Consider the following 23,596-nt stretch of genomic DNA (forward strand, 5'->3'; position numbering starts at 1 on the left):
TGGCTGTCACACACAGAACGAACAGCGTTCCCTGCCCACAGCAGGATTGGAGCCTTCTGGGAGAAGATTAAGAGGATGCGGGAAGCAGAGATAGGGAAGAAAGCAGGAGAAGCAGCAGAAAGCATGGTGGGGTAGGGCCAGGTCTGTGCCTCGGCCCCATAGGAGCAGCAAGGGGCCACGTGGGAGCAGCACCCCAGTCACTTTCCGACCTTCTGGAGGTGGGATGCCTGGAAACAGAGATCTTTCCCAAAAGCTGAGGGCACCAGCGTGTGCAAAAGGAAGTTCTCATCCTTCTGCCATGCCTCCCTAATCATGCCTTCCTTTAAGGGAGCGCGTTTCCTTTTGGTGAATCTTTTTTATTTTCCTCTGCAGATCCTGACAGCCAGCTGTATGATATGGGATATACCCCCGAGGAGGAAGCCCCGGCCTGTCCTGATGAATTTGATGACTTCGTCACATTTGAGGCAAGTGTGAGCACCGTGGATATCTGTGTGTGCAGCACGAGTGGTGCACGGGGGGTTGGGTTGCAGGGCAGAGATTGCTGCAATGGGCTCAGGGGTGGATGAAAATGAGTTCTGTCATCTATGGGCCAGAGAGCCTGCACCAATTTGATGCGTTTAAAGCTGGTGTTTGGGCAAAAATCAGCTCGGTGTGATGTTGTCTGAGCTGTGGGGTGCCAGGGTGCAGTGCCATGGGGTGGAGGATGGAGATACTCTTTGGGGTGGGACAGGATGGGCGCCTGCAGCTGCTGCGTTTGGCTCCACGCTGGGGTTTCTGTTGTTGGACCATGTGAGCCCAGGTTTGAGCTGAAGCAGTTCAAGCCTGCTGCAGGGCACAGACAGCAGAAGGTAGAACCAAAGACAAAATGTAGATTTCCTCTTCGTTCTTGGGGTTGGCTGAAAATGCTCAGCTGAGGCTTTCTTCTTCTTGCTGAAGGTGTGGTCTCCATCCCTCCTCTCCCTTCTGTATTTCTGGGCACAGGAGCAAGTTGCAATAGTGTCTCCAGTTAGAATGGAGCTGCTGTTAGGCGACCTGTTTGTTGTGGATGGAGTTTGCAGCTTTGCTTTCTTGGCTTCCCCAGTTGTTGCTCTCTGCCCTCCAAGCCAGAGAAGAAGGTGCTGCAGGTGCTGCTGTCCCATGTGAGCACTGAATAGCTGCCTTCTGCTTTTCCTTCTTCAAGCTTTCGTCTTCAGGATTTTGACTTCTGGTGCTCTCGGTTGTATGGTTTTACCATACAAGTAGTGATTTCAACAGGGCCTCCCAACCTTTGTTGCATTTGTGTGTAAATATGCACATCCTTGCTGTTAGATGCCATATAACTGAATAGCTGAAGCTATTCTTTCAAGTTTCCTGGTGATGCACTGGGTGTTGGGCATCTCATTTCCCCTTACTGGTGAGAAGCACAGGCCTGGCACTTTGGGTGGCCCCAAGCTGTCACTGGGTCACCCTGTTCCCAACAGCCAATGGGACCCCCAGTGTGCACCCAACCTGGCACAGGGTGCTGCTGAGCCCCACGTGCCACCCCAACCCAGAAGAGAAAGGTGATGAATCCTGGAACATCCCTGCCAGACAGATGGAAACGGATTCTTTTACTGAATTCAGGCTGATCTTCAAAAGATAGAGCTCTGTTGGTGCCTTTGTTTAATGTGCCGGGGAAGAGTTACCCTTGTTGTCTTGGAGACGTGGTTTGGAACACTGCAAGAATTTCGTAGGGATTGAGCAAATGGGAACGTGATGGAGAAATACGTAAAAATAAATGGGCATCTTGGGGTGTGTGTGCTTCCTTCTCATCTCACTGAGCTCCCACTCTGTGCTGTGCTGTGTCCCGGGGTGCTGAGCTGAGTTGGGTACCCATCTACACGGAGCTGAAAGCTGCTGCTATATGACATTATTGTACTGGGGGTGTTGGCTCTGCTTCCCCTTAACTGTGCAGATTGACAGGGAGTGCCCAGCTCTTGCAATTGCTGAGGCCTTGACAGAGAGCATTTCTGCTAAATGTTTGTTCAAACAAGTGTAAACAAGTGCTTTAAGCAGCCTAAATGAAAATGCCTTCTCTTTGTTAATGAGGTTGCTCTTCTTGGTGAGTCATCCATCCCCTTTTGGTGGCTGTCATCAGAGAGCTGAACGGCAAGGAAAGCCCTCAGCATCCATCCAGCACTGGTTTCTCAACAGCTCTGCAGAACCACAGAGTCATTCAGCTTGGAGGAGACCTCTCAGATCCCCAGGTCCAACCCCTGCGTACCCCACCATGCCCACTGCCCACATCCCTCAGTGCCACATCAGCACTGCTCTTTCTGAGAAGGAATTTTTCCTAACACCCAACCTGAACCTCATCGGTGCAATTTGAGGCTTCTCATCCTAGGAGAACCAATGCTTGCATTCCTTGTAGGGGCATAAAAGCCTCTTGACGGGGGCAAGGTCTGAGCTCTGTGCTTCACACAAGGACCCCAATGCAGTTATCCGTGTGATCATCTCAGCTTTTTCTTCTGCAGCCCTGGGTGATGCTTTGCTCCCTGCCCGTGGTGGAGGTGTGATGGCTGCAGGACAACTCTGCTTTTCTGCTGGGAACTGCCACCTAATGATAACCACAGTGATTTGGCTGCCCTGCCTGCATCATTCATCCCAAAGCAGCCTGGAGGGAGCTTGGAATCTGTCCATCCAGGCACCTGAATCCTCGCCTGTGTTGTTCCCCCAGGCTGTGCTGGTGCAGCATTGCTGCTGAATAAGCATAGGTGGGAGTTGTGTGAGCTTGAAGAGCACTGAGTCATGTGGGCCATTCACTTTGGAGGTGCAGGGACTCCATTATAACGCCCAGCAGGAGGAAAGGGGCTAGATGCCTGCTGTGCTTTGCCAGAGAGTGGGGGCTCTCTCCTGGGGTAGCTGAGCCCACTGAAGCAGCCAGAGCAGATCAGGCAAGCTGACTCTCCTCCAGCCCTACAATAATAGAAGGACTCTCCCAAAATGAAAGCAAACCACAAAAATGGGGTGTGCAGCCATAGTTCCTCTGGGATTGGGCATGGAGACCTGTAAACTTTGGTGGGCTGGAGGAGAGGCAGCGTGAGTGCATAGCTGTGCTCCAGGAGGGCTGCCCAGGAGCATGGCAGAAAGCAGCAACGCCAATTTCAGCCGTGGGAATGCGGGGAGGACCTTTGTGAGATGTTCAGAAGGGGGCAGCTGAATTGCAGAAGGTGAAGGGAGGTGCACAGTGTGCACAGGGCCGTGCAGGGTGAGCACAGTGCATGCAGGGCTGTTGCCATCTGCTGGGCGGTCGCTGGGGCAGCCACTGTAGCAGCGAGGAAGGATGCATCAGATGTAGGAGCAGCTCATATGGCACAGTGGGAACGGATCTGGGCAGGAGAGCAGCTCTTGGTGAGGCCTTAAGGGTGGTTTTGGGAAGGGATACCCCGGCTGTCCCCAACTTGCCTGGCTGGAGGCACAGCACAGCCTGTCGTAGCTGAAAACTGTTGCTTCTGTTGAAGGTGTAATTTCTTCTCACGTGGAGTAACTGAGTTTAATGCTTCTTGAAGGGCAGAAATCACAGTGAGGCAGTTTAAACTCACGTTGCTGAGTTTCTCCAGCAGCCCAGAATGACTGCGAAAAGGACAGGAGATGCACAAAACCCATACCATGAGGCGGGGATGGAGAAGCTGCAGCTGAGTGTGTGCTGCACCACTGCTCAGTGTGCAGCATTGAGTCCCCAGTGCATCGACCACTGCTCCTCCTGGCACACGTGGGGTGGCTGCACCACCTGCTGCAGACCCACCATCCCCTCCTGGACCTGGGGGGCACGTGGAGCCCTGAAAAGAGCAAGGAAATGTCTGTGTTGCACAGCCCCCAGTCCTGCTCAGAGAAAGGGAAATGGATAAATCTGCCACGAGTGGCTCTGAGGCAGGATGCTGGAATTGAGGCGTACAGTGAGAAATTGCTGTGGTCGGATGAGATCCTGGTGGGAATGTTTGCTTTGTGGATGATAAGGTGGAAGGAGTTTGGGAAGCGAGGACCTTGCAGCTTTATCTCCCTCTGCAAGTGCAGCTGTAGGACCGAGTGGGGGGAGCTGGGCTGCAGCACAGATGAGAAGTGTGGGGTCACAAAGCCTTGGTGAGAGCTCAGAAAGTGAAGGTGGTGGTGGTTCCTCATTGTGGTGATGTGGGTGAATCTGAGCCAGGGCTCTGCTAGAAGCTCCCCGGGGTCCTGCAACACAAACAGGAGTCAGGGGAGCAGCAGAGCCAGGAGGAGAGTGTGGGTTAAACCATCCCTGTGCTGCTGTGCTCCTTAAGCACGAAATCCTTGCTGCTTGTGCGCAGAGCACAGGAGGTCAGTGGTTATCAGGCAAGGAGCTTCCCCTTGGCACTGTGCACCAGGAAGGATGTGTCCTGGGGAGAGCACCAGCAACCCAGAGAAAATGGGGAAACATGGGTTGTGAAGGGAATGGAAGGGAACCTGTGTGCTCAGCAGGCACGGCTGAGGGAGAGGGCAAAGGTTTTGCTTCTGTAGAGAGGGCAGGAGGAGACCTTCTGTGCCTCGTGCACTGTGCTGGGGGGGGGGAGGTGTGAGGTGGGAGGGCCCTCCTGATGTGAGCAGTTTGGGTCAGTTCCTCGGAGCTGGGAGCAGAGCAGGACCTCTGTGTGGGGTGTTGGGAACAGGGGGTCCCACACCGTGCGCCCTGCTGGGAACAGCCTGTGCTGGAGGGTGATGTCAGTGCCCATCCTGGAGTCACCGCCTCTGGTCCCTGCCTGGTGAGCAAGACAAGCTTTGTTTGCTTCCCTGTTTGTCACTATAAGGAAAGAGATTGTATTTAACATTTAACTATTCACCAGGAACACCCAGAGAGAGATACGTCCTGGGAGCCTCTCTAGCAAGGCCAGTCCTCCCGGGAAATAACCTTCCTAATCAGCAGTAATTTACACAGCAAGCAGCCTGTGCACCTGGAGCGGGGCTGGCCGGAGCACAGCTTGCTTTTATTTTGGTGGCCACACAGCGGGGAGCGAGCTGAGCTCACCCAGTGTTATCAGGGCTGGAGGTCAGCAATAAAAGGCGTTCTGTTCCCGACCTGCTTCCCTCCTCCCTGCCAGAAGGAGCTGGGTCCAGCCGGGCGGGATGTGTCCGCAGGTGAGTGCTGGGCTCTGGCATGAAGGAGGGAGCTGGGGCTGCAGGGCAGGCACATTATGGCTTGGTCTGTCCCTGGCTCCAGGCTGGGCAGGACGGCAGGTATGGGCACTGCGGGCTGCCACACGGTGTGGGATGGCTGGTTTTGCTGATGAGTGTTCTTGTTTTGGTGTGGGTCAGCCCTGTTTACCCGTAGTGCTTGTGTCGGGCTGGTATTGTGGCCAGGTGGGGGCTTGGCTTTGTCCTGAGCTGGATGAGGAGTCTCTGGGTTCTCTGCAAAGTGGGTATTGCCCGGATGAGCAGCAAGAGGCAAACCCCACGGGCAAGCTCTGCTGGTGCAGCCCCTCTGCGGGGCTGTTCGGTGGGGAGGGGATCCTGCCTGCTGCCGCGGGGCGTTTCAGGGTGGGACTGCAAGCACAGCTTGGCTTCCCTCTCCCCTTTGCATGGGTAGAAGCCAACTTAAACACGCTTTGTGTTGAGCAGGGAGGTGCCTGCCCCCAGCGCCGGGCCAGGATTGCAGCTTAGGGTCAGTTTGGTGTTCTCCTTCCCCACTGCGCTCAGCTCTGCGTGGAGCAGCGATCCCAGCCCGGCTCCTGCAGCCCTGGGATGGATGGGGCAGTGCTGGGTGTCCTTGGTCCCTTCCCACCCCCCCATCCAGAGCACGGTCAGAGCAGCCGTTAATCACAGATAAACGCGTTGGGAAAGCAGTGTTGTTCTTCCCTTTCCTCTCCCCCCTCCCATTTCCCTGTCGCTGTGGCCAAGGCCAGCAGTGCTGGACCAGCCCTGCCAATGGCATTGCTGGGACACAGCTGTCCCACAGCCAGGCTCTGGTTGTGCTTTGAGTGAAGATTTCTGCCCAACGCTGACCAAAGCAGCAAAGCAAACGCTCCCTGGAGCCTCTTGTGCCTTTTCCCAATCACTTGGAAGCACAGAAGCACGCCCAAGCATGTGCTGCTCTCGGATTAAAGCTCCACGTGTGCTTTGTGCTTTTGTCGTACATCCCATACAGCAAGCAAAGGAATTTAGGAATTTAGGACTTTAGGAGAAGCTCTTGTGTAAGGGTATCATGACGTCTGCAGCCCTCCCAGGTGTGTCGGGGTGGTGATGTGGTTTATGGTGCACGGCCCATCCCTGCTCACCACTTGCAGGTGGCTCTCAGCATCCTGGGCTCCTTTCCCCTTACAAAGGGGCTTTTTGAATCAGTGTTTCTACGACACTTCTGTACCCGAAAGTGCCATTAAATGCCTGGAATAGGTGCGTTGCCATTCTGGTTTTTTTGTCTGCTCAGAGCAAAGCGAGCTTGGCTGGAAGAGAGAGGTGGCAGTGGGATTTATAGGGTCAGTGCGCAGATCAGCTGTTCTGGGGCCATAAAAGAGCTTTCTGAGATCTGCAGCTGCACTTTTGCCCAGGGCACAGGGGTTTGGTTTGGCTTTGCTTTGCTTTATGGTGCATTCTGCCAGACCTTGCCTCGGCCTCCCTGCTCGCCTATCTCCCGCTGGCATCTCTGCTGGAGGTTTGGTTCTTTAATCTGTGATGCATTGTAAAGCAAAGTTCTCCACGCTGCTGCTCGGGAGGAGAACTTTGTTTCAGGTTTCACCTGCCCCGTAACTCATTGACTACACGGGTTTGATTTTAATAAGGTTAAAGAGAAAAAGGATTAGAAGGGGAGGAACGACTGCTTGGTGTGGGGCACCGTGGTTACGGGAGCAGCCAGGATCTATCTGAGACTGTGTGCATTTCTTGTTCTTTTGGTTGTTTTTTCTAAACAACAGACTTGACTTGGGAGGCCACAAGCAAAGTTATTCCCAGTTCAGCACTACATCTTTCCCCCTGCAGGCAGAAAGCAGCACGCCTTGGGGCAGCGGGTGGGCATGCAGGCACTGAGTGCTCCCTGCAGCTGCCAGATCCCATTGCATCCTGCATGGAGCATCACAGAGATTGGCCCAGCAGCAGGGGCTGGAGATGACCTTACTTCCCCAGATCAGCATCCCAACATACCCACGTCCCCTATGCCAAATCCTGGCCTCTTCTACAGTCTGCTGTTGGTTTTCTGTATCCCTGCTGGGGATGCTGCTCTGCTGGAGCTTGCAGGAACGGCCCTGTCTTCTGCTGGCGGTGACTTTGGACTCAGGTTCTGCACAGGTTGACGTCATGTTTACCTTCAGGGCGGTGTCTGGGGGCTGTCTGTAGTCAGTCCGTGCTGGCACTTCATGCTGACGCTGCAGGGCTGGGCAGGGCTTGTCCCCGTGCATAGCATGCAGCTGCTGTGTGGGGTTTGTTCCCCTAACACAGCGCCCGTGTGCTCCTTCCAGCTGCCAGCTCTACGTAATGCAAGGCTTTGAGATACACCATTTTCTTACAAGTGCTTGCAGACAGCCCCAGAAGCTTCTGTGTGTGCTACATGGCAGAGGAGCTTGTTCCAGCGTCTGGAATGCTGCTGCGTTACCCCATGGCCTTGCAGGAGGGGCAGCCAGCAGTTCCCATCTGCCTGCATAGACCTCAGGTGGCCCAGTGGCTTTTAACTCGTGTTCCTCCCTTTGCCATCCATCCTGCAGCTGTAGGACACCGGGTGGCAGTGCACAGCTGCAGCTCTGCACCAGCATTGCCAGATCCCTCGTTCCCAAAACCCCAGAGACACAAAGAGTTGATTGGTCCTGATACCACCTGGGGAAATTCCTGAAAAGCCAGGAAATGGGCTCCCTAAGGAGAGCTTCTGCTGCAGTGTGTGTTCCCTCTCGTGCTCCCGAACATCTGGGTGCAGCACCTCCTGTGTTTGGGGAACTGACCTGCCCCCAAAACAGCCAAAGTGTGTCCTGAAGAGACAGGACAGTAGTCTAGAGGCTGGCATGGAGTTTTACAGAGGTTTCTGCGGAGGGGTGGAAAGTACCCCCGTATGGCTGTAGTGGGAAAAAAGTGCTTTCAGGGCGGCCTGGTGGCTTGGCATGGTGGGTCCCGGTAGGGAATTCAGATGGTGTCCTCTTAAAAATGGGGTGGATGAAATAAACAGTGATGGCAGCTGCTGGGTATGGGTAGGAGGCTGCCCTGGGCACAGATGTTGGGCTGCACTGGATGTGGGTGATGGGCAGCCCTGGGTATGGGGTAGTGGGCTGCCCTGGGCCCACTTTGTCCTGCTCCACAATGAAACGACGTGGCTGTAGCATCTTACAAGGTGTCTTTTTTCCTCTCGTGTCCTGCCACAGGCAAATGAGGTGACCGACAGTGCGTACATGGGCTCGGAGAGCACCTACAGCGAGTGTGAAACCTTCACAGATGAGGACACCAGCACCCTGGTGCACCACGAGATGCACGACGAGGTGGAGACCGACAGCGCCATCGACTCCACCGTGCACTCAGAGTTCACAGATGCCATCGAGGAGCAGGAGCAGGGGTCAGTGGGGCAGAATGGGGCAAAGGGGGGCAGGTGAGGAGCAGGGGAGATGCTGCTGAGGACCAAACTGAGTGGGCTGGCTGTGTCTTGCTGGAACTGGTTGGTGCGCTCTGAGCATTTGTAACTTCACGCAGGACCGAAATAGCTCTTCTTTAGGAATAATAATGAGGCTGCACCGTGTGTAGGCTGTTTTGGAGCTCGGCCTGGCAATCTCTTTGAGCTAATTGTAGCTTGCCTTGGGAGAACTTCTGTACCCTCATTAGCATCTTTAACTTCTAAAATAAGTTCTCTACACACCTGAAATACCCGCAGTTTTTAATCTATCACTTAAGCCAGCAATGCAACGTGTAATTTTGAAGCCAGGAGGGGAACTCGCCGTATTCTTGTTTCTCCCAAACACGTGTGTGCCCTTTGATGTGCAGCCGCCTCCTGTAACAACGTGCTTCCAACCTGCGCCCGGAGCACAGCGCTGTGAGCTGATGGCTCCTGCCCTGCTATCTGATGCTGTGCCTGGGCACTCCTAGCTGTGTGGGGAGAGCGGGTTTGGGGGTGTGGCTGAGCTGCTTTGGGGGGTCATGGAGTCATAGGATGGCTTGGGTGGGAAGGATCGTGAAGCTCCGGCCCCACTGCTGCAGGCAGGGCCACCAGCTTCCGTGTCTAATACTAGACCAGGCTGCCCGTGGCCCCATCCAAGCTGGCCTTGAACACCTCCCTGCTAACGGGGAGCTCACCTCACCCTGCTAACAGCACTGAAACCCCCAGAGCTGTCAGCACAGGGGGACTGAAAGCATCCAGGCGTGGTGCTCTAGGAGGTACTTTGAGCTTTTCGGAAGCGAAGGGCTCTTTGTGGTTTCCTTCCCACCCCAAAAGCCTAGCATGGGAACACGCAAGCTGCTGGGTGCTGGGGCTGAAAGGGTGCAGGCTTGTGGAGGTGTGCAGATCAGGGCGATGGGATTAGCTGGCTGCACGCTGCTCTGCTCAGCTCAGCAGCAGTTAAGTCGGGCTGTAAGCAGGTTCTGAGCTCCCTGGCCCCAAGCACAGCTCCCACCCAGGGGCCATGGCAGCCTGCGTGCGCCTTCCCTGCCTCCAGTTCGCCTGCCTGTAAGTATAACCCACTGCATTTGGGGTTAGGTTTTGTTGCTGAGGCTTTCCTGCTCCTCCCAGCACGGCCTTGGGAAGGCTGGGTGACCCCTGGGTGCTCTGAGTGGTGTGTGAGGTGTGGGCAGACTCCAGGTACTCGCAAGTTCAAGGCAAAAGCACATTTTAATGTATTGCAGCTTCTGGGTTAGAGATTGGAAGGCTTGAGGTTGGTACCACGATGCTGGTGCATCCCAGAGGTGTGGGTGAACTCCCCTCGCCCAGAGCAGCCCTGGCTGATGAGATCTGCCCCTGGAAGGTGCTTGTTGAACCGCAGCCCCGTGCTGTGGAGCTGGGCTTGGCTCTTGCTTCTTAGTTTAAAATAAATATAAAAATTCCACCCCTGCCTTCTATTCCTGGAGCAGTTTCCGATGCTTGCTGAGCCTGCTGGGTGCCTCCTTCTGCTCCCCAGTGGGGCAGTGGTGTAGGGTGAAAAATCAGCTTTTGGAGTAATCCAGTCTTTCCTCCTTCTTTAGCAATGCATTTTAGGGAGGAGGGTGGTCTAATCCCCCTCCAGCACATAGATGTGCTTTTAGACATGTGGCTTGCTTTCCTCCTTGCTTCTTGCTAATCCCCCCTGCATTTTGCTCCAGAGGTTTTAAAATCTCTGCAGTCCTGGGCAGGAAAGCCCTCTGGGAGCAGTTACATGTGGTCACCCCGTGACACCCATCTCTCTGTCCCCACAGATCTCATCCACACGACCTGCCCCTGGGCTCAGACCTCAGCCACTCCATCGTTACGGTCATTAGCGGAGAGGAGCACTTCGAGGATTATGGAGAAGGGAATGAAGCAGATTTGTTCTCGGACAGCTTGTGTAATGGGGAAAGCAGCTTTAGCAGCTCCTCGTTCCTCTCCCCCAGGTAATGCTCAGCACAGCGCTGGCTGCGTTGTAATGGGTGTCGTTGGCATAACTTCTCAACTTGGGCTCTGCGTTTGGGTTTGCACACAACTTGGTCTGCGAGAGCAAATCCTGGATATAAGGAGATAACCAGCACAGAGCCAGGAGCTGCCTCCCTCCATCCTTGCCCTGCACAGTTCCCATCCTCCCACCAGAAGCACCGATGTCCAGCAGCATTGGAGGAGCACTTTGGAGCCCAGGGCAGCCCCACATTTCCTCTGCTGTTGGTGATGTGGCTCCTCTCAGAACTTTCTGGTAGAAAAAAGCAGGCAGCCTCACAGCTTTAGCCCTGATCCTGTTGGATGACAGCTTTTTTTTTTTTTTTTTAATCTGCTACCCCTACATTTTTGGTTTTGATACAGTGGTTGGATTTGCACCAACAGCTGCAGCCTGAGATCTGTGGGGCAGGAAGGAGGCTGCAGTGTTTCCTTGCTCTCCTTACACTCAGATCTGAAACCAAGCAAGTGCTTCCAGCCCATGCAGGGTGTGCTGAGGAACTGGTAGGATGGTACAAACCAATCCATATCTGTTTTTCAAGGGAAAAAGTAAAAGCTGGAATGCTGACCCACAGCTGCAGCCCAGAGTGTCTCTGTGTGACAGGATGCCTGCCACACACTGGTGTCCAAGAGGATGCTTTTTCCCTTTGGGATGGTGTGTGTGTGACTGCACAGCAGCGTAAATCTGTCATAGCTTTTTATTTTCTCCTCTTTGTCTGCATTCTGTCAGGTTCCTAAAGGCCTTTATATGGCTGGGGCAGTTCTGGCTGCAGGGGGCTGAAGGGGCAGGGCTGCTGTCAGCGCTTTGCTGCAGGCCAGGGCTAACTTTCCTTTTTCAGCAGCAGTTTTGAAGATGTGAACTAAACCTGCAATAGAGGTTTTGCTGTAAAGCTCTACCCATTGCTTTGGGAAACTCTAACCCCTGGTGAGTGTGCCCTGCTGGGGAAGGGGCACTTTGCTCACCTCACGTGTCCCCTGTTGGCACTGTGCAGAGCCACCTGGGTGCAGCTGTCCCTGCTGGTGCCACAGATGGGAAATGCTCTCAGCTAAAAGCCAGCCTTGGTGTTATGAGTTCCTCCCTGAGTGTGGGCCTCCAAACTGCTGCTCCAAAAGCCTCCTGGCAACAAAATACTCCAGTCATTTTGCAATCAGCTCAGCTTTTTCTTTAATACCAGTCCTGAGCTCCGGGTTACCCCCACGCACAGTGCTCAGCTCCTGCTCTGTCAGTGCCTGGCCTTTCCCATTCTTCTCCCTTTGGATCCCACCCCTGCAGCATCTCTGCTGTTCAGGGGGGGCTCAGGGGGTGCACAGCCCCAAAGCTCTCACTGCTTTTAGCTGGGGAGTGTTGAGAAGGCAGACTGCAGACAAAGCCCTGCAGAACCTCAGAGGTAAAGAATGCTGTTCTGTTTGAAAGAGAGAATTTCCGCATGCCTTTCAGGTCTGGCCCTTACCTGGGATTATTGTTGCGTGCAGGAAGGTCCTTAGCTGGCGTGTCTTTAAGAATGTGCTGTTTTTCTGAACAAAGCCCTGCCTACCACATGCGTTTACACACAGTGCAACCTTACAAAGAGCTGCAGGATGCTGCTGGCTCGGACTGAACCCCTTTTTTTTTTTTTTCTGCTGAGATTCAGCATCACTTGTAAATGGCCACGTCGCCATGCATCACCTCCACGTTGCAGGAGCATCAGATGGGAATCAGGTTGACACATTTTCCTGCACGCAGGATCAAAGCAGAGGTTAGAAGAGACCTCGAGCCATGGAGTCCAACCCCCCTACTAAAACAGGTTACCTACTATCAGTTGCATAGGTAGGTGTCCAGATCAGTTTTGAATGTCTCCATAAGCCTTCCACAGGAAGGCTAACACAAGAACCAGGAGCCTGCAGGGAGCACTGCAGGCTGCTGAATTTTCCTGCTTAGTCCTTACGTGCATGGTTACGGGTTGCCACTTTGGGCTCATCCATCCAGACAGCAAAGCTCTCTGCAACACCCAGCGAGTGTGGCAGCAGTGGGAAGCCCAAGCCCCTCACACACCAACAGGCTGTAGGTGCTGGCTGAGAGCAGCGCTGCTCCCCTGGGATGGAGGAAGGAGGCAGCAGGGCTGAGGGGTGGCAATGTGCCACCAGTGCTGGGTGGGGATGCCCTGAGGTGCGCTGTGGTTGAGCTCTCACCCACTCACCTGGCAGGAAACCAACGCAGCCAGGGGCCAGGTATATCTTCACGCAGTGAATACCTCTGGATTCTCTTAGGGCTTCTTGTCTAATGGCTTTCCCCGCCTTGATTAATGCTCGTTAAGAAGTGGGCGAAGTGAGGACGCGCCGAGCAGAGCTCATGTGTGGCTGAGCAATGGGGAGCATCCCGAAACGGGGCACATCGCTCCTCCTGGGTACCACAAAGCTGCTGCCAGCTTCAACCCCGTGCAAAGCCTGAGCAGCTGAAAGGACTGCTGGTGGATGGAGGGTTTTTTTTCCCTGAGATCAAGCCTGCCCTGGAGCGTAGGGATGTTTTTCCATGTTTCTGCAGGAGTGGAGCGAGGCAGCATGTCCTGTGTCTGGTCACCTGCTCTATGAGACACCAGGAGCACCGTATGGGTGGCACAGGCTCTGAGGCCTGGCCCTGGGGAGGCTGGGTGCCGCACCGTTGAGTTCTGAATGGAAACCCTCCTGGGGTTCCTCAGCATCTCCTGGGTCAGGGCTTTCCAGCGTGGACCTGTGTCACGGGGCCCCTTTCCAGACATCTGTTGTTTTTAAGCTTGCTCGTGTTTGCTCACACCTTTACCTGTCTTACTTATTGAACTGCTTTGTTTTTTCGCTCTTAACCTTTCTTTGATTCGAGTCTGTGGCTTCCAGAAGCATGTTTTCCTGCAGAAAATGGCATGCATACAGCCCCTAAGTGACACCGACCCCATGCTGCTTCGAATCCCGTGGCCAAACTCCCTTTTGCCCAAGCTGTGCCAGGTGGGAGAACGGCTCCCTGCTTTGCCAGGGGGCGGTGGACACCTCAGCAACTTGAGCAGCTGAAAACGAAAAGCTGATCAGACCCATTAGCTCCAAAGGCAATTAGTTTGTACACCTTTACATGTCTTTGCCAGATGATGAGGCGAAGCTGCTGCCTGTGCACTTCACTCTGTAGGAGGCGGCGGTTGGTTCACCACCGCTGTTTTATGAGCATACCTTCAAAGGGAGAAGTCCTTAGACGTGAAAACCTGACCCTGCTCTGCACTGCTAACAGTGGAGCAGCACAGCTGCTTTATTTCTAGATTGTCCCACTGGAAAACGGGGCAACCAACCAAAGGATTTGGCTCTTGGACTCAGTGCTGTGCGTGAGCTCAGTTTGCAAATCCCAGAGCAAACCAATATTGCACACGGGGAAATAACCCAGCCTGCTCTCAAGCAGCAAATCCTACATCTTGTGCCAAAACCTCCCCTGCCTGGAGATGCCTCCCTTCCAAATAACTCAGCTTGTGGAAGCCACAGACGAAATCAGATTGCTCTGTTCTGTCCTGTTAAAATGACACTTGTGATTTCTCTAGCACCAATCCGCTCGCTGCGAAACTGCACAGCATTATCGCAGATGAAGCATTTGAGTTTTACTGTAGCCAGTGCCACAAACAAATCAACCGCCTTGAGGATCTTTCCGCTCGCCTGAATGATCTTGAAATGAATAGGTAATTGGTTTTGTGCGTGGCAATTTCAGTGTTGGGAATGATGCTCTTGAAGAGAAGACTCTCCTTGTCTTGGAAAGCTTTCCTCTGCTGCTGTCGGGCTCGATTCCTACTTGCAAAAAGGGATGGATTTTAGTGAGGGTGGTGGAGCTTGCAAAAAAAAGTCTGCAAAAGCATCACAGCAGATGGGCCTTTAATCTGAGCCCTGGGAGCTAACAGGCAATGGGAATCTTCCACCGTGCTCTGCTCGGCCTCGTGCACGTCCCATACGGCATCCACCACGCTCTGAGCAGTGCTGTCCTTATCTGGGAACCTGCAGCCCCAGGCTGATGGGCTGTGGTGTTTCTGCCAACCTGCGAGTGATGGTCGCAGCCCATCCTGCCATGGCAGCAGCCCCCCCAGCACAGCTCACTGACCTGGGGATCTCCTGGAGACACTCACTCTACAGCCGTAGAAACTGCTTGCACCCACTTGTTTCACTTGCACCCAGCACTGCCAGCGAACAGGTAGGATGAATGTCAGGGCCTTTGTGAGGAGCTCCACGCTTGTGAATGCAGCTTTTGGGGTCAGCCAGCTGATTTGGCAAGTGAGGGAGATAGCTGCTTTGATTTCCTTCTTCAGGCGTGGTTGCAGTCCACGGGGGGGGGGAAGGAGGGATGACGGTGCTGATGGAGATGATGGCTCTGCTCACACCCAGTGCGTTCTTTCAAGCCCGAGGCTGTGCTCGTGGTCTGTCCATCCTGCAGGGACAGCTCTCCTGGGCCATAGCTTGGGGGAGAGCTGGAAGACAAATGGGAGCTTGGCCCTGTCTTTCTTAACAGTAAAAGTGCTTCTGTCCCTGCTCTTTCTCAGGCTCGTGGCTGCCTTTGCTGTTGGGAGCCTCCGTGTGGCAGCCCTGGGGGTGGTGATGGGGCTGAGGTTGTGCAGTCAGTAAGGAGAGTGCTGGGTTTCCCTGCGTGCACCAGCAGCCCCGCTCCATTCTGGGTTTCACAGCTGAAATGCCACTTCTGTGATGGGGTCCTGTGGTGTCTGTGAAGGAATTGAAGAAGCTTTGTTCAGCTCGTGCCCTCTGGGCTTTCGTGGCACAAATGTCTGGCTCCCTTGGGGGGGAGATTTGCCCCGCATGGATCTGCTGCTGTTGCTGGAGTGCAGCATTAGGTGTAGGAGGGGGGGGCTGGATTTAAGTGGATGTGAAGTCACGCAAATGTGACCTACAAGAAGAGCTGGAAGTCGCAGAGGGAGTTGGTGCTGTGATATGAGTGCCCCAAAGCCATAAGAGACGCGGCTCAGCGGGGCTGGCAGAGCTGTGAATGGGGCAGTTTGGAGAGCTGTGCTTTGTTTTAGTGCCCTTGAAGTGGAGTTTGCACATCTCATCCTCTCCCGGGAGAGCCGCAGGTGCCGGCTCTGCTTCCCATGCAGAGGAAAATATTCCTCCTCCCCCCAGCATGGGCTGTACGTGGCACCCTGCAGCTGCTGGCACACACGGGATGACCCCTTCCCAGCCAGCTCCTCCTGCTCCTTGCTAATGGGGCTGAGAGGACGCACCTCTGACTCAGACACAGGTAACCCTGACAGCAGCCTGCCATCGATCCTTGTTTCCCAGGAGCTGTATTTTTTATGTGTCTTTGACAGAAATCACCCTGCCTTATTTTTAATTCCTCCTTCGAAGAACTCATGTCACTGCTGCAGCTCCAGGCGGAACTGAGCTCCCAGCTGACTTTTATTGTTGTTCTTTGAGCTGAGCTAAGCACTGGGGAATGCAGCCCAGCTGAGCTGTTGGCCATCACTGCGCAGTGCTGAGTTGCCACCAGCATTGTGTCCTGGTGGCACCAATTGGACATCAGCATGGGTTTGGGTGCACGTGTGAGCCCTGCTCCTTTTGCCAGCTTGCAGCTGCAGCCGAGGGAACATCTGGCCAGGAGTTGGTGCTGGAAGAGGCAGCAGGGATGTGGCTGCTTGTGCTGTCATGGTGCTCCGTGCACCACGGATGGGGGAGTTGTGCACAGCACCATGCACAGCACCAACAACCCATCGGTGAACCAAGCAAGGAGGGCTTGTCCCTGTCCTTGGTGTCATAGGGTGCTTAAAATCCATGATCTACAGCTCCTGCAGTCCTGGTAGCAGTTCTTTGGTGATCCAGAGCCAAATACAGCTCAGCAAGAGTAATAGCAAGCAGTGCAAAGCTCACAAATGGATGGAGATGTGGGGTGCGTGGCACAGCCGGGCAGGGACCCGGAGGGACACGGGGTGCTGGAGCTCTGCAGTGCTGGCAGAGCCCCACTGAGCTCACTGCTATTCTTAGCCCCTTGCTTGGGGATCAGCTTTCAGGGCTGGGACCGGCCGTGTTTAATTGGGTTTGTTATCCCAGCAGTGCTAATTGTGAGGGTCGTGGGGCTGCTGGCCGTGCATGTTGCAGGGGTGAAGGACGTGCCCCGAGTGCCTGCAGTTTCCTGTTTCCCTCGCCGTCCACTGTCAGCTCTCCTAACTCTTTCCTGTTATTTGTTGCTTTTGCAGTCCGAATAAAAGACTCTCCAGCAAGAAGGTGGCAAGGTAAGCTTGTGCTTGGGTTACTGCTGCCGTGGGAAGGGTGCCCGTGCTGGCCGTCAGCATGAGTTTACAACGTCTTCTGGACACGTTGGGGAAAAATGGGTCTCATTCTGATCTGTTTTCCATTAGCCCTTCCAATGATCTGGAGATTGCTCCCTTGTGCCGGCAGCTGGAGGTGGCTGCCAGCCCGATTTCTCCCAGGACAGAAGCAGGGGAGGCTTTTCCCTGTTGCTCAGGGCAGCCCTGAGGTCTTGGCCTCACGGGTGCAGCTGGGATGGGTCAGGTCAGGGGGAGCTCTGGGGGCAGCTGCAGGTAACCGTTCTGTTATTCTGCTTTTTCTGCCCTGTGGCACTGTCCTAAGGCTTGCTCGTGTGCCAGCTGCCCTTGCCTGGCGGGTGTTTTTATCCCAGTTTGCACAGGAAAGGCAGCACTCTGCTCTGGGGTCTGTCCTGTCTCCACGCACCCCTCTCTCCTCTGCTGGCTGCACCACCCTGCCATGTCCTGCTTTTATTCACAAGCTGTCTCTTCTCTGCCCTGCCCTGCTTGGGAGAAACGCTGCCCTCCGAGGTCTCTGCCTTTCCCTTCACCCCCTTCCAAGCGGAGGCTGGGCACTCAGAGGAAGGGGCAGCTTGTTAGGATGGGGCCAGAAGTCACCACGCTCCCTCTGGAAGCGCAGACCTCACCATCAATCCGAGCACTCAGGAGCTGCCCTGCACCTCATCATCTCGCCCTGCCCTTCCCAATTTTTCCTGTGGTCAGCAAGTCTGTCCTCCTGGAAAGGAAGCGAGGCTTTGATATTGAATTTCCTCCTTCCACTCATCTCACTTTGGAGACCTTTGTTAAAAACACGGGCAGGAAAGAAGGCAGAAGGGAGCAGGCCGTCCCATGCTTCCCGTATCAGGATCACCTTCTGTCCCCTGCCTGGCAGAGCAGAGGGCAGGACTGGAGTTAAGCCCACGGGGGCAGAGGTGCCTCCTCCCCAGGGGACAGCCCTGCATGTTAACCACAGAGAAGAGCCAGCTCCTTCAGATCAGCCAGAAGAGCACTTTTTGTTGCAGGTCCTGTAATTATAACGTAATGTTTGCTTTTGGGAAGTGGGTTTTATTTTGGTCAGGGCTCTTTCCCTGACTTTTGTTACCCGTGTTCTGCTTGTGCCAAGAAATCTCTGCTGCTCGGGCCCTGTTGTGCTTGGCATGATTTAAATGACAAATGTGTCCAAGACTTCAGAATCTAAATATGTACTCAGGGCGAGGAGGCAAAACAAGCCTGGTACTCAGCTGTGGTCTCTTCAGTAAATGCCAGCCACGCTTCATGAATATTTGCATGAGCATATTGTGTAGCAGGGTGAGTTTCAGAGCCTAGATGACATAATCATTGGATAATTTAGGTTTGAAGAGACCTCTTGCTCTCCTCCTGCTTGAAGCAGTGCTGGTTTCAAAGCCCGGTCAGCCTGCCTGCTGCACAGTGGGGCTGCTTGGGTCACAGAGAGGCAGCAGAGATCCACAGCTTGGGGGTGGTAGAGCTGGGAAACACCCACTGCCCTTTTTGGGGAGGGAAGGGGACTGCCCAAACCATGGGCACGTGTCACTTAACCTGAGCTGACCCTGCTGCTGGCAGACCCTGCGTGTGCTGCTCCAGTGGTGTGAGCCCTGCGGGTACCACGCTGCAGGCTCTGACCCCACATTGCACTGAGAACAGCAGTGCTTTGCTCCAGGCAGCGTCCTGGGTCTGCAGGGCTGTGCTGTGACAATGACAACCAGTAGTGCCGCTCGTGCCGTGCAGCAATGGAGCTAATTACGGCGGTGGCACAATTAGCACCAATCAGAGCTGGGCAGCGTCCTCAGATGGATGCAGAGCTGTGGCCAGCGATGTCGTAAGGCCTGGCTAATGATTAGCTTGCTCTCTGCTGTGCCACAGCTGAGATGGGTGTTTCCCAACAAGCTCAGGCTTCTGTTCCTCTTCCCATCCATCGCCCCCAGTAGTTAACTTTATCGGTGGCAAGAGCAGAGTACTCTGTCCTTTGGTAGATGACACATGTTCTTAAAGGGAGAAAGTGGGGAGCAGGGGCTCTTATCTCCTATTCCAAAGAGCGAGAGCAGATGATGGCAGTGTGAAGTCCCTGCAGCATGTGTCCACGTCTGCACTCTGCCGCTGGGGCTCTGGTAAGAGACTGCTTGATGAGGAGCAGTGCTCTGCCAGCACCAAGGAAGGAGGTGGCAGCTGGGAAGGAGGGAAAGGGACCGTATGGTGTGGGTGTTGTCAGCTGAAGTCGCCCTGTCTGGCTATGATGGCCCTGATGGTCGCCCTGCTGTGGGTGGGGATGGCTTTGCTGTGTTACAGACAGCTGCACCAGACCAGCACACTGTCTGGAGGAGCAATGGAGGAGTCCTACAGGGACACGTTGGAGTGCACAGAAGAGGACATCACAGACAAGGTAGGAGCAGGGCTGCCTGTGCCACAGTGGCACTCATCAGTGGCACGCAGGGCTTTGGGATGGCTGGGCTGAAGCTCCTCTTGCTGCATTGCCTCTAATCCTGCACTGAATGAAGGAGACATAACCTGAGAGCCCTCTGTCCCCGTGCAAAGAGGCCTGGCCCTGGTGACAGCATCTTCCTCTGGTTGCTTTGTGCTGGTCCTCATGGGGTGGTAGGGCAAGGAGGACCAGAAGGCTGTTGCTGGAGCACCTCTGGTTAAGAATAGCAAGGGGAAAGATGGAAAGTGAAAGATGAGTGAACTCTGCCTTGCGTAAGTGTTTGCTGCAGTGATGAAACTCTTTCAAAATGGCTTTTTTAGTTCTGCCGTCAGGAGCAGCGTGGGAAAGGGAAACATGCATGTGGCTGTTTGCAGTGTCATTTGCCTGCTTCCCCAGCACAGCAGCATGGTGGTTCAGGCTCTGTTGACGTGCTGCTGGCTGCTTTGTTTGTGCATGGGTGTGGTTGAGACTCAGCCGGGGTCCTTTGCTCTGGGCATTGCTGTAGCATCTTGTTATGAAGAAAGGAAGCAGGGAGGCGTTTGGCCCCATGTTTCTACTTGGGACACATGGGAAATCGGTGTAGAACCTGAGCAAAAGCCTGGCTGCGGTGGCAGCTGTCCCCTTTTGGGTGGCTCCTGCTTTGGGGGGGGGGGTTGGGAGTGATGCACTGCCTGTTTGCTGGGGGTCTGTGCTGAGCTGTGCCTCTCCCCCACCCAGGTGGTCTTTCTGGAGAAGCGGGTGACGGAGCTGGAGAAGGACACAGCTGCCAACGGTGAGCAGCACAGCCGCCTCAAGCAGGAGAACCTGCAACTCGTGCACAGGTAAAGGAGCTGGCCTGGCTCTCCTTGGGATCATAGGGTGCTTTTCCAGGGTCGTGGGCAAATCCCCAGGATTCGCTCTGTGCAAATATTCTGCTCGGTTGCATGTAAATACGGAGCTCTGTGGGTCTTTCTTCGTGTGCCCACCTCTCTGTGCAGCCCCAGGGGTTGGATTGGGGGGGGGGCTGCAGGTTGGTGTTTCCTGGAAAGCTGTTCAGGGTGAGGGGCTTTGCTCAGATGGCTGTGCAGCAGGGTCTGTGCCTGCTCTGCCCCATCACAGCCTCACTGATTTCAGCCCCCGCTGCAGCACAACCCTGTGGATCCCACGGCGACTGACGGCTGCCCTCCCCGAGCTGGCAGGCTCCTCTCTTCCAGCAGCATATTTACACCCGCAGATAAACCCTCCAGGATTTATCTATAGGGCTGTAAGGCTGTTAAGTAACAGCTGTGTCATGGAACCGAGCGATTCAAACAAAGGTTTCTCTAAGCCCTGATAAACTCTGCAGCAGAGGGGAATGTTTTCACTTTAGCAGCTTGGCCCAGAAGTGTCAGCCAGCTTTTAATCAAGCCTTGTACACGCTGCTGGTTGAAGAATGGCTTTATCTGGCGAAAGCCTGTCTGAGCAAAGTGGCTGCATAAGGGACAGCCCACAGCCTCCCAGCAAAGCACACCCTGAGCAGCTTCCCCAGAGCAGGGCTCTGATTGAGGTGGCACCGTCCAGGCAGTGCCAGCACCGAGACCCACAGGTGTGCCATAAAGTGATTGCTGTGCTTTCACCCTCTTCCCCTCTCACTGGTCTCCTCCTTAAAAGGGGTTTGGAGAGGTAGGGCATGGTGGAGAGGTAGAAAAATGGGCAGGGATACCACACAGCTTATTTTATTTGGGGATTTTGTGGGCTGTCTTGCTTTCTTGCTGCATCTGATGGAAGAAGTGAAGCTCTCTTACACCTCTCTCCTCCCCACAGAGCGAATGCTCTCGAGGAACAGCTGAAGGAGCAGGAGCTGAGGGCTGACCAAACACTCCTGGAGGAGATCAAGAAGCAGAGGGAGATGCTGAGCAAAATGGAGAGGGAGAAGAGCATCGAGATCGAGAACCTGCAGGCCAGGTGGGGCCAGGGCACGTGGGCAGGATTACCACAAATCATTACAGGCCCTGAGGTTTGGCTGCTTCTCCTTCCTTCCCTTCATCCCGAAATCAGGCCCCTCCACCAGCATGGCCTCAGACTGTTTGGATTTCCCCGATACGGTTTCAGTTTAGCTCCTGTTCCCCATCCACAGCTCTGCCCTGCAGCATGTGAGTGCAGGTGGTGGTTGTTAGCACTTGTTTGCATGAAAGATCCGTGGAAGTCCGTTTGATGCTCAGATGTGACTCAGCTCTTGGAAGCAGGCAGGTGTCTGATCCTGCTCCCAAAAGCTGCCATGGCTGTTGAGCAGATGCAGGCTGGGAGGGAAGGCGAGGGCTCAGCCCACGACGAAGGAGGGTTGGCAGGAGTGTGCCGTGACTGCAGGCTGCTCAGAGGCACAGAGGGGGTACTGAGGCACAGTTAGACCCCATCTCGAGAAGGAAGAGCTGTCAGACAGGTGCTGGCCTGGCCAGGGAGCTCTTGCCTTCCCAAGGAAAGAGTAGCATGGGATGTTACCTCATTTATTGGACAGGTTTGTTATTCAGGGGGATATTTTTACCACCTTTCCAGAATGCATGTTGCTCTTCTCCAGCCCTTGCAGTAAACGAAGACCAAATGCACTTCATTTGGTTGGTTGGTTGATTTTTCAATCGTGTGTGTGGTAGGACAGTTAGCACAGCAGATAGCTGTTGCTTTACCTGGAGAACTCAGAGGTGAAGCTCTCTGACTGCCCCCGCAGCATTTGCTTCCTGCTGCCTGATGCTGAGGTTTGCCCATGAGCACAAATGAGCATTCAGTTGAAAAAAATAACATCTGAACTTGTTGTGGAGGGCATGGGCCTGGAGAAAGGACCTGCCCAAGTTGTGCAGGTTTCCCTTTTTTCCCTTGGGAATGGGGATAGTACAAGTCTCGGGGTTTGGATAAATCACTGCTGGCTTTCCTCCAGCAGGTCCTGGTTTGATATGCTGGTGATGCTTCAGCCCAGTCTGCTGCACTTTCTGACACGTCTCCTTATTGTTGCAGGCTGCAGCAGCTGGATGATGAGAACAGCGAGCTGAGGTCTTGTGTCCCTTGTTTAAGAGCCAACATCGAGAGGCTTGAGGAGGTGAGAACGTGTGTATGTGTGTGTGCCAGAGCCTCTGCCCTCCCCACAGCTCAGCTCTGGGTGGGCTCAGCAGTGCTGACACCACAGCCCGACCTCGGGGCAGTGCTTTGCAGGCAGCCTGGCTGCAAACCTGGTGTTAAAAATGCAATGAGCCTGAGCTGGCAGCGAGCAGCTGGAGCGGCGGGTGGCCTGGCTGCAGGAAGGGACCTCGTGCCCTCTGCTGGAGGCAAGTCCGCAGCAGGAAGGGTTTAGGTCTGCTTCGTGCCCAGGCACACAGCTGTCACTGAGATCCACGTCTTGAGTCTTCAGAATGCTGTGTTATCTCACAGACCCTCTCCCTGTGCCGGGGTCGGGAGGCTGCAGCCTGGCAGGGCCGGATGGGAGCATTGGCCATGGAGAGGATGAGCTTGCAGCTCTCACTTCTGGCACGGAGGTTGCATTGTGGCTCTGTTGGAGCTTGTGGCGGATGTAAGATTAAAACTGATGTGAAACCAAACCTCTGCTCGGCTGGAGGACCTCTGGCATTGCACCCATTCTGAGCTCACAGAGCACTGCCTGCTGTGGCCAAGGCAGCACTGTCTTCATGCCCTGAGGCCTTGTGAGCACTGGATGGAGAGAACTACTGTGTCCTGGTTGCATTTGGGGCTTTCGGAAAGCCAAAGGCTTCCTTGCAGGCAGAGCCAAGCCAGGAGCCTGGGGATGGAGTGAGTTGGTCATAGGAAAACAGGGAAATGCCCGGCGTGGGGCTGTTGGCACCAGCAGGTGACAGAATTCACCCAGCACCTCCAGGCTGGGTGGCAGTGAGCCCTGTGACCCCTGCACTGTGTGTGCTTGCAGGAGAAGCAGAAGCTGCTGGACGAGATTGAGGACCTCACTGTGCAGCTCACAGAGGAGCAGGAGAACAAGAGGAAGATGGGGGACAAGCTGAGCCATGAGAGGCACCAGTTTCAGAAGGAAAAGGAATCGACACAGGAGGTGAGGAGTTTGCCTGCTCACTGTAGCCCTGCCTTGCCAAAACAAGGCAGCTTTGCATCTCTAGTTTCAACAGCATCTCCAAAGCCAATTTTAAGAGCTTTTGGTCATGCCTGGGTGGAGAAAGGTAGTACAGCAGCTTAGCTGTATAACATCTGTCAGTTTTGCCTGTGTTAAAATTCAACCAAGCACATCTGCCTGCACCTGGAAACCCATTTGGGCTGTGCCACCCTTGCCAGTTGCTTTCTCGCATCAAAGGAGCTGTGGCAGCAGCACGTGGAACCAGCAAGTGCTTGCAAAGGGGAAGAGAGAGCAGGTTGGGGGAGAGCTCTCAGCTGTCTTCATGTCTGGGGGCAAAAACATGGGACCCC

The 23,596-nt window shown here is 54.6% G+C and overlaps 1 protein-coding gene across 2 annotated transcripts in view; it reads left to right on the forward strand.

Moving 5' to 3' along the window:
• Positions 1 to 23,596, forward strand: part of RAB11FIP3 (RAB11 family interacting protein 3) — a 44,569-nt gene that overhangs the window by 17,399 nt on the left and 3,574 nt on the right. Inside the window, exons 3-12 of one of the 2 annotated variants that reach the window (XM_085237639.1) lie at positions 373 to 464; positions 8,307 to 8,494; positions 10,318 to 10,491; positions 14,056 to 14,190; positions 16,702 to 16,737; positions 19,075 to 19,168; positions 19,925 to 20,028; positions 20,990 to 21,130; positions 22,172 to 22,253; positions 23,091 to 23,228. In XM_085237639.1, the coding sequence (XP_085093765.1) occupies positions 373 to 464; positions 8,307 to 8,494; positions 10,318 to 10,491; positions 14,056 to 14,190; positions 16,702 to 16,737; positions 19,075 to 19,168; positions 19,925 to 20,028; positions 20,990 to 21,130; positions 22,172 to 22,253; positions 23,091 to 23,228 (1,184 nt within the window). The remainder of the gene's footprint in view (positions 1 to 372; positions 465 to 8,306; positions 8,495 to 10,317; positions 10,492 to 14,055; positions 14,191 to 16,701; positions 16,738 to 19,074; positions 19,169 to 19,924; positions 20,029 to 20,989; positions 21,131 to 22,171; positions 22,254 to 23,090; positions 23,229 to 23,596) is intronic. The other variant, XM_085237640.1, reaches the window with a different exon arrangement.

This window comes from Meleagris gallopavo, chromosome 16 (genome assembly GCF_905368555.1).
Source record: "Meleagris gallopavo chromosome 16, MGAL_WU_HG_1.1, whole genome shotgun sequence".
NCBI classification, from domain to species: domain Eukaryota; kingdom Metazoa; phylum Chordata; class Aves; order Galliformes; family Phasianidae; genus Meleagris; species Meleagris gallopavo.